The sequence below is a fragment of the Condylura cristata genome, unplaced genomic scaffold, assembly GCF_000260355.1.
Source record: "Condylura cristata isolate star-nosed mole 26May11 unplaced genomic scaffold, ConCri1.0 scaffold00039, whole genome shotgun sequence".
In the NCBI taxonomy this organism is placed as follows: Eukaryota; Metazoa; Chordata; class Mammalia; order Eulipotyphla; family Talpidae; genus Condylura; species Condylura cristata.
In genome coordinates this window covers 2,304,321-2,321,122 of record NW_004567140.1, presented here as the reverse complement: position 1 = coordinate 2,321,122, position 16,802 = coordinate 2,304,321, and the positions used below count along the sequence as shown (strand labels likewise).

The 16,802-nt window shown below is 49.4% G+C and overlaps 1 protein-coding gene across 2 annotated transcripts in view; it reads left to right on the top strand.

Annotated features, from left to right (window-relative positions):
• Positions 1-16,202, top strand: part of TOX3 (TOX high mobility group box family member 3) — a 32,518-nt gene extending 16,316 nt beyond the window's left edge. For both annotated transcript variants that reach the window (XM_012733207.1, XM_012733206.1), the window contains exons 3-6: positions 470-739; positions 4,861-5,088; positions 6,728-6,808; positions 11,195-16,202. In XM_012733207.1, coding sequence (XP_012588661.1) covers positions 470-739; positions 4,861-5,088; positions 6,728-6,808; positions 11,195-11,935 — 1,320 coding nt within the window. In that variant the 3' untranslated portion in view covers positions 11,936-16,202. The remainder of the gene's footprint in view (positions 1-469; positions 740-4,860; positions 5,089-6,727; positions 6,809-11,194) is intronic.
• The last annotated feature ends 600 nt before the right edge of the window (positions 16,203-16,802 follow it).

Sequence of the window (16,802 nt, the reverse complement as noted above, 5' to 3'; positions counted from 1 at the left end):
ACAGAGGGCTCGAGAAGGGTTTTCGGGGGCGGCAGAGGCTCATCCCTGCTTCAACCCCTCCTCTCTGCCTGGCAGGGTGACGGCACCCAACCCCGAACCCCATCTCTCTGACTCGGAGCAGGGAAAGGTGGGGGCGGCACAGGGGTGCTCGCGGGGGTCAGGTGTCTGCCTACGCCCCTTCTTGGCTATTTCCGAGAAGCGCCAGCGTTGGGGGTTTCCACTCCTTGATATTCGTCTTTTACCAAAAAGTCACGGGTGGTGGGGATGGGGGACAGGAGTGTGCTGGCAATGATGGGCACCTGTGCTTTTTAGCCCTTTCAAGTCTTGCACGAGCGTCCTCCACTGAATAAATGAACGGTACCCTCGTGGCACTAGCCACTGGGCGGAGGTGCCGCGGGTTCCACGGCACGGAAGGTTTGATCCCGACTGGAAGAACTGACGGGCCGTCCCCTCCTGTCGCCTTTTGCAGGAGCAGAACCACACGCAAGTGTCCCAGTACCGCCAGGACCCCTCCCTGATCATGCGGTCCATCGTGCACATGACGGACGCCGCCCGCTCTGGGGCCATGCCGCCGGCCCAGCTCACCACCATCAACCAGTCGCAGCTCAGTGCGCAGCTGGGCTTGAACTTGGGCGGCGCCAGCCTGCCCCACACCTCTCCTTCTCCTCCAGCGAGCAAGTCGGCGACTCCCTCCCCTTCCAGCTCCATCAATGAGGAGGACGTGGATGAGTCCAGCAGAGTAAGTTGAGCGCCTGAGCGGCCCCTGCCCCAAAGGCGAGGACCAGGCATGCTTGCCATTCCGTGCCTGGGGTGCTTGCTGCATGGGGGAGTAGCGCTTAAATGCAGTTTCTTTTTCTTTCTTTCTTTTTCTTTTTGTCTTGTCTTTGACTTATTTTCTGTGGAAGTTGTGTTCAACTGGAAATTGGGGGCTATGACACCTTCTGGCAGCAGGATGCTAAGCGGCTCATTTAGCTCTCCAGAGGCCTGATTGGCCTGTTCTGGAAGGGCAGGACTTGCTCTGGGCTTTCCAGAAACTCTGCACTGCTCTTGTCTCAGGAACTGTCCACGTGGATCAGCTCCATCGGGTCGGCTGGCTGAAGTACTCCCATGTGTGGCAATCTTGCACCTTAAGTGGGTGGTGTTTAGCACTTAGTAGGTCATCGTCTCTGTCCCCGCTTTGATTTTTTTCACAGAATATGGTCCATAACCAAATATATTTGTTTGCTGTTGATGTCCCTAGAAAAGTATTGATTCACTGGCGTGACTTGCTCTATGTACACATTACTAATGCTTCACTCTAGTGTGCACAGTCTGCACCTACTGTGTGCCTAGTGCTCTTGATTCCAGTGATTTGGAATATAATCGTTGCCCCCGGGACTTCCCACTGGGGTGAATATTGTTTCAGACCAGCACTAGCTGTGATTCCTGGCCTAACTGGTGGAGCTGGTGTGCTCAGATTCTAATCAATTCTGCTTGGGAGAGTGATTTGAGGATGACTTTATTGAGATGGTGATGGCTGAATTAGGTCTACAAGGGTCCATAAAAGTTTGTGAGGCAGAAGAGAGAGGCGGCCATGTTGGTGGAGCAAACAGTAAAGAGTAATGGAGACACTTCTCAACTTACAGCTCTCATGAAGGGTTGACATGGGGCAGGAGAGAAGTAGGAGGGAAGGAGGAAATGGCTGAGGTATGTAGTCGACTCTGCTGTGGAAATGGATAAGTTAGTCACAGAGGGATGGCAGAGGCAGGTTTGTGCTTTAAGACAAGTCACTTTGGCCACCTGGAGAATGTGTTACCAAGGGAGGGATCTGAGAGAAAGAAATCAACATAAAGATCCTTTGGTTAAGAAATGTTTGACATTAGCAGAGGAAGGACTGGCCGGGAAGTAAGGCCTCGTGAGGCCTTTACAAGACAGTCACAAGGTGTGTTATCTGTGGAACCTAGGTGGGGTGAAGGCTGCACTGGGATGTGTGTTGGCAGGCCACTGTGGGTGCCAGACGAGAGGACCCAGCAAGCGAGGAGTGACTTTTCCCCTGGCACAGAAGAGAGTTTGGCCTGCTCTAGGCATGAAATTGAGGTGCTCATTTGGGGAACTAAAGCTCTGTTCATTGGAGCTGGCAGTGTAGACTGGGGACCTTTAATGCATGGACATGAAGACTTGCGAATAATCAGGAACGTTCAGAGTTCACAGCAAGTCAAGGCCAACATCGATCTTTTCTGAGTTTCTGGCAGAAGAAGAGGAGCTAGAGAAGGTGGAAAGTGATAGATGGGAGCGAGCCCCTGGGGGGGCTTCAGGGAGGGTTGGTGCTCACCGAGTTGGCTGCCCAGTAGATGGAGCACTGGGGTGTGCCCGGACAGTCACAGCCCCACGCAGAGGCTGGAGCGAGGGGAAGGGGAGCCGCTGCGGAAGAACCTCTGGGCAGGTGTGTCAGACACAGCTCAACTCCAGCCGCTGCTCCCCAGTTCTGCGGTTCCCTTCACTTCATTTATCCCCAGGGGGCACCTGAAACTGCCGACCGAGCTGGGCCCTGGGGTGCTGTGCATTTCTCCCTGGCATCCAGTGATGGACTTTGCCAGTGATAGACTTTGACTTTATAAATTGGACACAGGAAGGGAGTAACAATAATTGCTAATAATAATAAAATGGCGTAATTATAATAACATGCTATAATAAAATGACGGTGGTCTCCCTCCCTCCCTGGCGCCGTCTCTGTACCTCACTGAATGTAATATTTTTAGACCAGGATTGATCACGGGCAAGTGAAACCGCAGAACATGAAACCACAGATAAGGGGGCCTGGGGACTCCTGCCTGTCTAAATAGGATGTGACTCCCGCCTCACCCCATCCTAGCAGAGGCCTCCGTTTTGTGTAAGGACAAGCGGTCCAGCTTGTTATCTTTCATGCAACTTAGCAGAGAAAGGAAGATTAACGTTGTCTTTGATTATGTCTCCTGCGGGGAAAGCTCTCCCTTGCCTTCCCCAGCCCTTCGAGTCAAGGACACAAAATACCTTTAGGAGAATTCGTTCCGAAGTTTTATTTAAACTGTGAGGTTCTTTACTTAGGATGTATTCTTAAAAGAGAATGGTGATTAGGGCCAGTCATGTTTTTCCAAGAAAGACATCAAAGGTTGTCAACATCTGAATATTGTTTTGTAGAGGATGAAATTGAACTCCAGTCCGAGTGGAGTCAATGCTGCCCTGAAAACGACCTGCACCTGCCATCGGCCAGGGCACTCAGCTCCGACGCTGCTAAGTTTTCTTCCAGATCAGGATAGAGTTGTTTGACTCAATCAAAAAAATATGTGTAATATATTTTTTCTTGTTGCCAAAGTAATATTTTTTTCATTGAAGGAAAACTTGGCTCAAATTGGAGCTCCAACTGAAAGACAGCTCACTCCCTGGCAACTTAGAGTCATTAACAGGAATTAAACAAGTTCCAGCTATTCAGGGAACAGAGGGGAAATGTGGGAATTATGACTGTGGCATGGGTGGGGGTGACATGGTGTCACGTGGTTTGGAGTATGTAAACTACTTTGTAAAATGGGGATGGAGGTTGTCACTCAAACAGCACGAATAACAGCCCATCCGGCAGGAGACTAGGGTTACCTAATAAAGACAAGTTACTTACCAGTTTCCTTCCTACGAACTTTAGTAATTGGATTAAGTTCCAAATGGCCCTCATTCCGAAAGTAATGATACTCTTGGAAAATCTGAATTAGGACTCGAGGCTCAAGGCCATTAAAAGACAATCTGTTAGTAACTTGAACTTATCTCTGTTGATCTTGCCCAGGGCTGGCTTTTGAAACAGATTTTGCCAAACACTCCAGCATCCTCCCTTAACAGTAGAATGATCTTCCATATATAGTCATGTCAAATTCTTGGGGACAGAGCCAGGTCGATAAATCATTTCCCCGGCTTCTCTGAAAGCGTATTAGGGATCATTGGAATTAGTTGATGGGAGAAGGTGAATATTGGGCTCTGGGGCGTACCTTTGAGGGCTAACCCCATAGCATTTCTGTGGCTTTGATCTCACAAGTGCATATGGTAAAGGAATCTCTGTAGTTGTCTTTTCGCTATGCTCACCATATGCAATCCACAATTTCTATTTTAATAGATGTTAAATATCTACTAGGTGATTTTAAGTATCTGCTGTTGCTCTTACAGGGTTTTAGTTTTATGAAGAGGATCAGTTTCTCTTCTCTCTGCAGTAAAAGTTTTTATTTTTTTACATTTCTTGTAAAATGCAGTCTTCAGAAAGTTATTATTTTGGAGAATAAAGATGAGTTACCCCTGTGGTGCAAGCTAAGGGTTGTAACTAACTTCCTTTGGAGTTCCTGGAGACCCATTAGCAAAGTAACATTCTATAAACTGAAAATGCGACTTGAAAAACAATTCGGACCCATCGGCCTCTGGTGTGTGACTAGGGCAAGGGGCTTCATTCAGAATACCTGGATATGATCAGCGTCCTGGATATTCCTTAGGTTTACTTCGAAAACCTCTGAAAATGCGAGCTGTTTTGTTTACGTGTGCATGTGAAGCACAGCATATATAGACATGTATATTTATATATAGCAGCTCCGGGTACAGAGTGTTCTGTTTTCCATTACTCATAATTGCTATTTAGAGCATATGTTGTGAATGTATTGAAGATGCTTCTGGGTCTCATTAATCAGTGTTCTAAATGCTAATCTCTGCTGCCCAGTTAACTTGAAGCCAATTTACCCCTCCCTCGCTTTTGGTGGTGATTCATCTGTTGACGGTGCTAACAAAACCTTCAAAGAACAATTGTGGACCTGACTGAGTCTCGCTGCATTCTTTGCAAGTACGTTCTAGGCAGTGAATTTTCTTCCTGCTTTGCAGGCCATTGGAGAGAAAAGAGCTGCTCCAGATTCTGGCAAGAAGCCCAAGACTCCAAAGAAAAAGAAAAAGAAAGACCCCAATGAGCCCCAGAAGCCGGTGTCAGCATATGCCCTGTTTTTCAGAGACACTCAGGCTGCAATCAAAGGTCAAAACCCCAACGCAACCTTTGGAGAGGTCTCAAAAATCGTCGCGTCCATGTGGGACAGCCTTGGAGAAGAGCAGAAGCAGGTGAGGCAAAGCCCCCTTCTGGCCTGGTGAGCGTCCAGTGTCCTTCCACCTCTGTGAAGCGGAGCGGCCTTCTCGTGGAGGTCTCTCAGCTCTGGAATGGAAAACCACGAACAGGTGCAATCCAGTCATCCCCCCGTTACCTGGATTTCTCAGCCCCCATTCGAGGGAAGCTGGAGGAAGTCCAGGCAGTGTTCTGCAAGCATAACTTCTGATGATAATCTTTTCATTTTAAATCATTTTAAATAGTGTAAAACCCCCTCCCTCACTTGTCTGGGAGGTTAGGTCCACCCTGCTTGCCTTTCACTTGATCATTTTTCCAAACCCTTGTGCGTCCCGGTGGGCTTCCAACTTTGAAGCTGCCTCTGCATGTCTCATTATTGTCACCAGGCATTTGAAATTATGTCCCAAGTTCATTTGAATTCATTGCAGCAGCGTGACAGGTATTGAGGGATGAGTGGGCAGCTAGGAGATACTTTCTAAGGCCTGGACTCCTGACCATCTCCATCATCCTCCACAGAAGTGGAGAGGAGAATGACTTCCCAGCAGGCCGGTCCCTGCACACACCCTAGTTCCTGCACGGAACCCCAGTGGCATTGAGAGGAGTTAGCTGAGCAGGTCCTTGGCAGACAAGACCCCCTTGAGTAACGGAGTAATTGTTTCAGGAATAAAGCCTGGGAAACCCTGGATTGATCCTTCCAGATCTTGAGCTCATTCCCATGGGCCAGTTAAGCTTGGGGTGACCTGTGCTGATGGTGACATCATCTCTGCTGGCTGGAGACCCTGTGTGGTGTAGCCATGGCGTTTGCCTTGTCTGCAGAGAGTAACCCTTGTCCCTTATCGCTGGAGGGATCACAGTTGTGACCCTCGGAATGGGCAAACTGCCACACCTAACGCCGACCTTGGGAGAAAAGGGTCATTTGCTCTAAACGCCCACTCCTGTGTCAGGTTGAGTTCAGAAACTCACCACCGTCCCTCTCGTCTGTTACTCTTCCCGACTCACTCTCTTCTCCGGAAGAGAAGCAGGTTTCTCTTCTCCATCCTGACGCCTCCACCTGTTGCTGGTCTCTTATCCTTGTGACTTGTTGCCGTTTAGAAGCGTGAGAGAGAGGAGACATGGATGGAGAAACTCATTACTTCCATAGTTTAAACCATTTGCAGCAAGCATTCCTCTCCTGGCTACCTTATTTATTGCCTTCATGTGAGACCCTCAGTGGTTTTGCTCAAGAAATCTAAGTGTTACCTGCAGTCTTTTTTTCACTTATAATAGCAAACATCAAATTGTATTCCAGTGAGGGGGCAGGTCTCTTGTTCTGTTTTGTTTTGATATCTGCGTGTGTCTGTGTGTTTGGGTTTAAAAACCAAAACCTCGGCGAGCAGTTTTTTTATTACTATTTTTTAAATTTCTTACTATTTGATACACCGTTTCCATCCTTCTTCATTTCCATACCGTGTGTGCTGCATCATCCTGGGTGTCGTCCCCGTGAAATTCCCACCACCCACTCACTCGTGCACCATCGCCACAGTCACAAGCGAGACCAACTTTTCTATGTGAATTTTGTGTGACCTCACTTGGGCAACTCTTTTTTTTATGGCTGAGATCTTGCTGCTAAAGGTGGTGCTAATTGTGGTCTTTTAATAGGTGTATAAAAGGAAAACGGAGGCCGCCAAAAAGGAGTACCTGAAGGCTTTGGCTGCTTACAGGGCCAGCCTCGTCTCCAAGGTAAGCTGGGCCGGACACTAAGGGCGGCACTGACGCCGTCAATGCAGCTCCCTTCGGTTGACCAGAGACATCCTCTGGAATGACTCACAGCCTTCCTTCCTCTCCAATAGAGATGACTTGAATGATGGTGTGAAAGAACAGGAGTTAATTTAACTGGCTGAATCTAAATTACTTCCAGAAGACTTGCCGAGCTTTATGGTGTCAGGGCTGTCTAGGCACATTTTAAATAGCCTCTCACGCTTTCTTTTGGTCAGAGACAGAGGGCTGCGTCATGCCCTCTCTTGAAGCTGGGAGGTGGGTGGGTTTGGCAGGCACTTCTGAACAGCCCATCATAAATTCTGCCGCGGTTATATTATTGTAATAGGAATTGTTGCATTTTCGACCAAACTGTTCCACATCATATAAATAAATAAACCTCATGATTATTTAAAGTAAAATTATGCTCCAAGTACTTTTTAAAAAGACATGCATATGTATTATACATAGAGTATACAATGGACCCCGATGTACTCTAAAATGTACCAGTATCCCAAAGCAAATGTCACTCTACATTATTATTACCTCGACCCAAAGGCACATGAGCTGCTACCTGGTATTACTTTACCATTTAACAGGCTTTGTCTTTAGCTTCCCTAGAATTTAGAGAGGCTTCGGGGAGGATAATGTGAACTAATGTTTTTGCTCTTGATGCATTTCCTCTGGCAAGCAGAGGTGGTTCTTGCCTCGGGGCCCACACCGGCCTGGGCATGGCTGGGGCTGAGGTCAGGCCACTTTGGAAGCCTTTATCCCTTTTCCCTCTCCTTCACCTGAGTTGTTCAGCTCGACATTGTCCTTGCCCAGAAGAGACAAAGAGGTCCTCCTGTCTTTGTTGATGGCTCCGGGGATGCGTCCCCCTTCGTTGGAAAGAGAAACCACTCATCAGCTTAATAGCAGGACCTCTTTCTCGGAGACTCCAGGAGGCACGCATGGAGATCGGCAGCGACCCGGTGTGCAGGTGCCGGGAGCTGACTGGGTGCGCTGTAGCCGTGAAGGACTGAGGTAGAGTTGATGCTAATAAGACGGAGTGAGGTGGCCAGAGGAACAATGTGCATGTACTTCTTAAGTGGATCATTTCTTCATTCATTTACCCACAAGGAGGTATAGGTGATCTTTGTGCATTAGAGCATGAATAATTGACCAAACATGGATTTCAGCCAAGGGCCTAATAACTCAGAAGTAACTCAAAAGGCCTTCAGGAAATAGCAGCCACTAGAGCTTATCAGCTCTGAAACTGACAAGAAGGCATGACTTAAAGGTTTTTACACTGGAGCCTGGCATCAGGATTCGGAAATACTTCTGCATGGAATTCAACGCTCAAGAAATACCAGCGGGGAGAAGTTGGAAGAGAATAAATCTAAAGTGGTGTTTGGAGTTTGGGGGTGTTCGCTTTCTCATTAAGAAGGGTGTGAGAGCATCTGAAATGTCTATTCAGAGAACTGGCAGGAAGCTCAAGCCGTTTATAGATGTCAATTTAGAGTAATCTCAACCTGAGCCAGTAACTGCTAACATGGTGGTCACTGAAGAAGCTGCACCTGAAGGTGTTACTGGGCAGGGAGAAGGGCACCCCAGAGCCCCCAAACCTGCCTCTCTGACTAGGTTCTGCCATCTACTGCTCAAGACAAAACCTACTGTAGGGCATACGGCCGTCGGTGGAGAGGGACTTGAATACAATCAGTGTGCGATACAGAAAAGACAGAGAGTGAAGTTTCAAGTCAAGGGCCCTAAGTGACCCGACCCTCGTGGGTAAGTGGCCAGCCAGACAGGGTTGGCCTGAGAGCTGCCCCTCGTGTAAGGCCCCTCCTGTGGGGACCGTCGGGAAAGGGCAGCAGGCCCGGCACGTCGGGGACAGAGGAGCAAAGGCAGCATCAGGACAGACGCGCCATTGTGGACCCCTCAAGCGCAGGAGCAAGACGCCAGTGCAGCGCCGTGCCATGACTGCGCTCCGTGCGCCTCCCCCGGTCTCCAGCCGCTCCCTTCCTCCTTCCAGTCCTCTCTCCACCCACTCCTCCTCCCTGCTCAGCTCCACTCTCCCTTGCGTCGGGCAGGGAGCCCCGGGCCGCCCCCGCCCCTGGATCAGACTACACTGGAAGGTCCAGTTGGTTCTGTTTGGACCCTCAGCTTACAGAGGAGTAGCAGTGACCAGGGGTGACAGCCCGGAAGGGGAGGACTGAGACCAAGTCAGCTGCAGATAGTTGAATGTGGGTTAAAACACCACATTCTCAAGTGCTCCACAGCCACTGCAGCATGAGTTCGATCCCCAGCCAGGGAGTGACCCACGTGGCGCAGCAGACCTCTCCTGTCTCTCTGCTGCTCCTCTCATCAGTGTATTTCAGTGGCTCTGCCTGTCCTGCTCCCCATTCTGTCTCTGGTGAATCCTCTCACCCACCACACCTCTGGCCTGTACCCCAGTTCTGTAAGCATAAACAAATTAAGTCTTAAAAAAAAAAAGAAGCAATAACAGGGGCCTCTGATCTTAGTCCTCAGATACACGAACCACCATGAGGGAGGTCTGTGTTTAATCTTCCTAGCAATAAGGTCAATATTAAAGCACAAGGGACCAATCCCGGCCAGCAAGCAGGACCCAGCACAACCATCCTAAATCGAGGGCGACATCCTAGATGGGGTTTCTAACTTGAGATTTTCCTGGCGATTTTTAAATGTCAGGGTCTGTAAGAATTAGATTCAGATACATGTATCCTTGCCGTGTCTTGTGCTGCCTACATTAGGGTTCCAACAGGGCTTTAAAGTAGGGTGATCCACAATGGCAGGGTCCTCTTGACATGAGACTTCAGGATGTGGCCTCCCGCCACCGGCAGCCCCATGGAGATTTTAATTTTATTTAGCTATTTTTAATGATCATAGTTTATTTTTTGGCTTTTGCATAGAAGAGCTGGGGTACAGGCCAGAGGGGCAGAGGGTGAAAAGATTCAGCAGAGACAGAGTGGGGAACGGAACAGGCGGATCTACTGAAATCCGCTGCTGAGGGAGCAGCGGGGAGACAGGAGAGTCTGCTGCGCCCTGTGGGTCCCTCCCTGGCCGGGGATCGAACTCAGGCTGCAGCAGTGATAGGGCCGAGACTGAAGCCCTGGGCCACCAGGGCGCCCTGGGAGGTTTCGTAGACAGGCGGCTGCTCACCAGTGGGTGGTGTCTCTGGAGAGTGATGTGTGTTCAGCCCGACGCCATCAGCTTTGGCTTTTTCTACCTCGAGTGACTCACTTTCCTGCTCAGAGTAGGTTTGCAAAGCGGACTCATCAGATCTGGAAGTCAGCTCTCCAAAGCTTACAGAGAAGGGATGGCTGTCTCCAGCATGCAGCAGCACCCTCGGATTTTGTGAAGAAAAGAGGGAATATTCGCCTTTCTGGAGCTCACCCCGCCATGTTGCATCAGTAAAATAATATATTTTTGTGCAGATAAGTGTGTCTTCAGCACAACGCATAACACAGAGCCCAGAAGTGTTGTGCACCTCCTGGCCATTCACAGGTCATTGGACGCTTGCCTATCTCCGCCCTCTTTGATAAGCTCCAGAACTCTGCAACTCTTCAGTAAATTAAAACATTTCGGAAGTTATAAAGTACTCCCATGGAGCATCACTGAGGGACTCAGGCATGTCGTGTTAGATGTAAGTGGTAACTGTCTGGTGGCAGATGCTGTGCGTTAATAAAAATAGCTACATTTCTCAACACTTAGGAGTTCATGTAATGCTCACAGCCTCCCTGCAAGGTAAGTCGTGCTGAACCTCATTTTATAGGTAAGGAAACATAAGAACAAATTCAGGGAGTGAACTAGCCCAAAGGTGGCTGCTCCCCCATTCTGCTCTGTCCCCAGGGGGCTGTGCTGAGGTCACACTCGAGTGTGGCAGAATCTCCCCACCAGAGTACGCGTGGCGGTAAGCTTGGGTGCAGCGGCGTGTAACAGCCAGCCACAGAGCCAGTGGCTCGCAGGGTAGAGGCTTGTGTCCGAGCGGGCGGGTGGCTGGCCGGCCCCGCGTGTGTGGCGGCCCGGCGGGGGTCTGCAGCCCGTGTGGGCGCGCGCGTGGCCGTGGCTGGCTCTCGCGAGTGGCCCGAGCGGCTGGGCCCGTGTCTGTCACTGCAGACTTGTCAGCGGCAGGCTCTGAGACGGCGGGGGGCGCACGGCCCTGGAGCCCACCTCGGCTCACGTCACGTGGGCCAGACGAAGGGCAGCAGGCCGGCCGGGGCTCAAGGCGTGGCGGTGGGCCCCCCGCCCCCCGGGGTGGCCTGCCTGAATGGTGGTGGGCGTCCCCGCCCTCAGCCTCCAGGGCTTAAAAATGGTTCGCGGTCGTCCACACACGTGTGCTTGAGCTCTTTGCAACTCTCTGCCCGCACGCAGGCCGCCGCTGAGTCCGCAGAAGCCCAGACCATCCGTTCCGTCCAGCAGACCCTGGCGTCCACCAATCTGACATCCTCCCTCCTCCTCAACCCTCCGTTGTCGCAACACGGAACAGTGTCAGCCTCCGCCCAGACCCTCCCGCAGTCGCTCCCCAGGTCCATCGCGCCCAAGCCCTTACCCATGAGACTCCCCATGAGCCAGATCGTCACGTCGGTCACCATCGCCGCCAACATGCCCTCGAACATTGGGGCCCCGCTGATCAGCTCCATGGGCGCCTCCATGGTCGGCACCGTGCCCCCCACCCAAGTGAGCCCTTCTGTGCAGACCCAGCAGCACCAGCTGCAGCAGCTGCAGCAGCAGCAGCAGCAGCAGCAGCTCCAGCAGCAGCAGATGCAGCAGCAGCAGCTCCAGCAGCACCAGATGCATCAGCAGATCCAGCAGCAGATGCAGCAGCAGCATTTCCAGCACCACATGCAGCAGCACCTGCAGCAGCAGCAGCAGCTGCAGCAGCAGCTCAGCCAGCAGCAGCTGCAGCAGCAGCTCCAGCAGCACCTCCAGCTGCAGCAGCTGCAGCACAGGCAGCACCAGTCCCAGCCTTCTCCGCGCCAGCACTCCCCCGCCGCCTCCCAGATCACGTCCCCGCTCCCGGCCCTCGGCAGCCCCCAGCCCGCCTCTCAGCACCAGTCGCAAAGCCAGCCTCAGACACAGACTCAGGCCTTGGCGCAGGTCAGTATTTTCTGAGGCGCGCGTGTCCAGGACAGCGGCGGCCGCCGGAGCGTCGCTGGCGAGGGCCACGCGGAGACGAGCGCCAGCCGGCGGCCCGTGTCTGTCACGCAGGCCGTCACGACGGCGGGGTGGCCGAGTGCCCCTTCTGGCTGGCGAAACACCCCGTTGTTTCTCGCCAAGGAAAAGCTGTGCTCTTTGATGTGATGCCTTTTCTATTTATTCAGGCTCTACCTACAATATGTGAATCAAGCCGTCTGATGAATCCTGGGACGTACTGACGACGGCAGACTGGCCGCTCGAGCCATGGGAAATGGCCTTACTGCTCCAGAAGTGACCCCGCCTCCCGCCCAGGCTCTGACCTTCCGAAGCCCTAACGATACAAAAGCACAGTTGTAACTACCTGAGACACGGAGCTCCAGTTTCATACAAACACTTGTATGACGTGAATCGTTGATGGCATTTTTTTGTCATGAAAAAAAATAATAATGTAAATCTCAGACTTTTGCCAAAGCTCTTATTTTTTTTTCCTAAATCTCTCCAGAAAAAAAAAACAAAAACAAAAACAAAAACAAACAAAAAAAATCACAAAACAAAACCACAACGCAAGTGATTAGATTCAGTTGCTGATGCGTCTCCATTTGTACCCATGTCGTCTGGAAACCGAGCCACGTCTCTGTTGTTCCAATCACGATGGCCACTGTTAGCCCGCGGCCCTCATTCCGATTAGGGAAAAGAATGTGAATATTATATTGTGTTTTGAGTGACAGGTTTCGAAAATTAAAAACACTGTATTTTTCAAGGGGAAATGCACTTAAAGGAAAACAGTTATTACAAAAGTTAAGATTTAAAAAAAAAAAAAGCAAGAGTTTTTATTATGACGTAATACCAGTAGAATATTTAAAAGGCGCACCACATCCGAATAATCAATGTAAATATTTTCTTTGGAAGTTGTAAGTTTTCCTATGTGTTGTAAAGTTTTCATAAATGAGGCTTTAACGTAAACACTGGTGACAGAACCCACTCATTGCCACGTTGCTTATTGTGTTTTTATGCTGTTTTATACTTTTTTATGAGTTATGATAGCAGCGATTAAGTTGTTTGTATTTTGCTTAACTAAAACAAAAATGCTTTTATCTTGCTATAGAATAAACACCTTTCAGTAAAATCTGTGGACTGTATTTTGATGCAACCACCAGGAAACTGTTCACTTTTCAAATAAAATGGTCTGTCAACTCTCGCTCTGGGTTCCGTGCGTACATGTGAGGGGGCCCGGGCCTCGGCCCGCAGCTTCGTCTGAGCCAGGCATCGCTGGAGATACCTCGTAGGAGCTGAGAACCCACCTCGCGTGACCCAGAGAAGCCTTTGGAGACGCTTTTCTTGTAATTCCCTTCCTGTGAAGATGCGCGGATGAGGTAGGTGCCGAGGACTAAGCCACCATCCTGCAGCTGGCCTAGACCCGGCTGGTCTGATGTGGCCGGCGCCATGCACAGCGGATGGGGAACGCTGACCCTTACACCAAAATAACCATTGCGGGGCCCACTTCTCCCCCCGCCCCTTGCTCTGTCGGGGCCCCCTTTGAGCACAGGGTGGTTGCCATCCCCAGTTGTCTTGCATGATTAATTACAGCATCTGTCCTGTCAGAAGCTCTAATGAAGAGGTCTTGATAAAAATTGCAAATTACCACTGGCAACAGCCTTAAACTGCTTATGATAAAATGAAAATCAAAAACAGCAAGTGTCAACCCTGACCGGAATCCTAATCTGGAAAAATGGAGGGTGTGCCTCCTGGCGTCCGGAGCCGCTGTGGGCGAGACGTTCAGAAACAGTGGCGTGTGGATTCCTCGAAGTTGTTGTTGTATCTCAAAGAATATTTATTGTATGTTGTGGGCTATGAATAATGAATTCCAGCTTTCAATATTTCATCATCCTCTCGTAGTCTGTGTTATGTACAAATATTGAACAGCAAGGGATTCTAATTATAAATTTATAGATTTCTTGCTGTAGAAAAATTTATGTCTAAATTGAAGCTTTTCATCAGATGTGTTAGTTGACAGGTATCAGTGTTCAAACGGCCTTCGAGATGCCTAATCGTATGTACAAGGGGCAACTGTCTCCCACAGAGAAGTGCTTGGTCTGCATCAGATCCATCGGAGGCAGAGTGGATGCTAAAAAAGTATTCTGTGAGTTGAAATGGCCATTACATAACAATAAGAACCATTTTATATTCTGTTGTAAAACCTTTAGACAAATGTCTTCAAAATTAATTGCTAAACTACATGTGACAGTAATTGTGTATTAGTTCTGTAATTGTCATTTTGAAAACCCATGAAGTATTGCTTGGAAAAAATTGTCACTAGTGATAAGACTTAATTGCAGGTGAAGTCTGTTTTCAACTGTTTGCAGTTAGAAGCAGGTGTTGTAACATCTATTAAATGATTTTATAAATCTTGGGTTTTATCACATTTGATTAAATGCTGCTAAGCCACTGACGGTCAATTTCAAGGGAGGAAAAAAAAAAAAAGTTTGATGACGACCGCTGAAAAAATGAATCCCCAGGCAAAATTCTGTTTAAAATGTCAAAAGGCTTGAATCATGGAAACAATTCCCCCACCTTGTTACCAAATTATTTTTCTCAGGATTCACTACAGTAGATCGTGAATCAACTTGTATTTCAGTTTCTACATGGGGCTGGTTCCTGTGGCTGACATGTAAGTAAGCCCTTGGTGTGGATTTTGGTTACTGGTCAGAAATCAATCAGTATCACGAAAGAGAGGCATGAGAAATGTGAGGCCTGGCTAGGCTCCCTTCTTAAAAGGAGCCCAGGGATATGAACAAGGCCCCCGCGCCCCACCTCAGTCATACACACCCCTGCCCTTGCGTGTGCGCAAGACTTTATTACGCTGGCTAAACATGTTCTCCTTTTTGCATTAACCTGTGCCGTGCTAGGATGAAAGAACATAAGGACTTTTCATTTTTAGCTGACATGGGGTCATTAGTTCCCGACTCTGAGAACAAAAGCTTAAATGCCTTCGTGCGGCATAATTTCTGCAATATATTACCACCTGACGGAGGTTTGAAGGCTTTCTAGACAGATGGATTAATATCTCAGGTTTAAGTAGAGTCCTCCGCTGCGTCCATCAGCGGCTTTAGAAATCTGAATGGTTTCCTTCCCATTTCTCACTTCACGGAGCATTTCTCAGCACTGGACTTCGGTCTAACCTCGCCTTCCCCCCCATCCTCTTTGTTTGGCTTTTGTTTTGCAACAGCTGTTATTATCGTTTTTGGTCAGCTGTGATTGCTGGAGGCAAAATAGGACCAGATGGTGTTTTGCTATGCATGAATGGCGAGTTAGAGGAGTTGCGATTGAATAGGCCAAGTTTGAATGGTGTCTATGTGCCACCTGCCTGCCCAGGCTGGAGCACACACATTGCAGTAGCATGATCTGCTCAGACCCAGAGTCGGCTGGGAAAGTGGGGAGCTGGGGTGGGTTTTCCCCGTAGTTATTGATCTTCCATGCACTCACAGAGTAATGCAGTGTACACTCAATTGGAGTTGATTAGATATGACACAGCGTGGCATGTAATCTATCACTCGAATTCTGGGTCGCTTTAAGGATTTCATTGCTCCCCCAAATAATGTGTGTGTGTGTGTGTGTGTGTGTGCGCGCGCGTGTAAAAAAGCGGGCTATTTGGGCACACAGAGACTCAAGTAGAGCTAGGGATCTGGAGTTGATGTTTTGAGAAGGGGAGGACATTGCAGAATGGAGTTTGTGTCAGTTGATGCGAGACCAAGAAAAGCCGTAATTCTGACAGGTGGACGGAGCGCTTGTCTGTAACCAGCCCTCGGATATCGCGTGTGTCTAAGAACCCTGTCTTACTAGAGAAGACCGTGCAGATACACAATCAGATTAGAATTCTCTTAGAAAATAATGCCTGCTCTTCCGCCCCGGCCGGCCCTCAAGTACAGCCCCCTTCGCTGACTGCCTGGACTAACCTTAGGGATTATCACTCTCCTGAACTTTAGAGTTGATGAGCTGGTTTAAGCCATGTTGCCTGTGATCCTCCAGGTGTGTGGTTGTGTGTTTGTTGCCGAGGAAACACTTAACCATGCAGGACACATGGAGGGAGATGTGTGGGCAGAAAGCTCCATTTGCCTAAGGCCCTAATTGCTTAAATTTATTTCTGCTCCATGCAAAACACTGTGATGGGTCCCAAAGGAGATGCAAAAATAAATAAGGCCTTCTGTTTACTTTGTGTATGTTTGAGATTTTCCATAATAAAAGTTCAAAAATAAGCCCTCCTTACCTTCAAGAGCCTGTATTTTTTTTATGATGGGGGGGGGGCAGTTACCTGCCACACAGAATTAGTGTGCTAACAAGAGGCATAAAGCAAATGGGGGTGGGGGTGGGGCAGGAGTGGGGGGTTGTAATCATTGGAAATTAAAATTCATTTAGGAAGGGGAGATTGTAATCGGCTCTGGGTGTGAGGGGAAGCTGCTTGGAATGAATGGCGTTTCAGACGGGCCTTGAAGGGTGGGTGGGATTGCCAGAGGCTGAGAGGGCAGCCCTGTTCTCCAGGCACAAAGTACTGGCAGTCCTGTTCCCAGGGCCCGAAGTGCCACCACAGTCAGAACTAGCAGTTGAGAAACTAGCAAACCGCACGTGCTGTGCTTTGGAGGTGGTGAGTAGGAGAAAGTTCTAGAAAGGAAGTTAGGGCCAGGTTTGTTGAAAGTCATGATGCCCAGCTGGGGACTGTGCTCAAGCAGCAACCGAAGTGTCTGGTAGGGATGGGTGCCACCAGGAGGGGCTGAAGGCAAGAGCAGCTTCTCTGACACCATAAAGAAGGGCGTATGCGGTTGGCTGCAGAAGCCGGAAAGGTGGGACA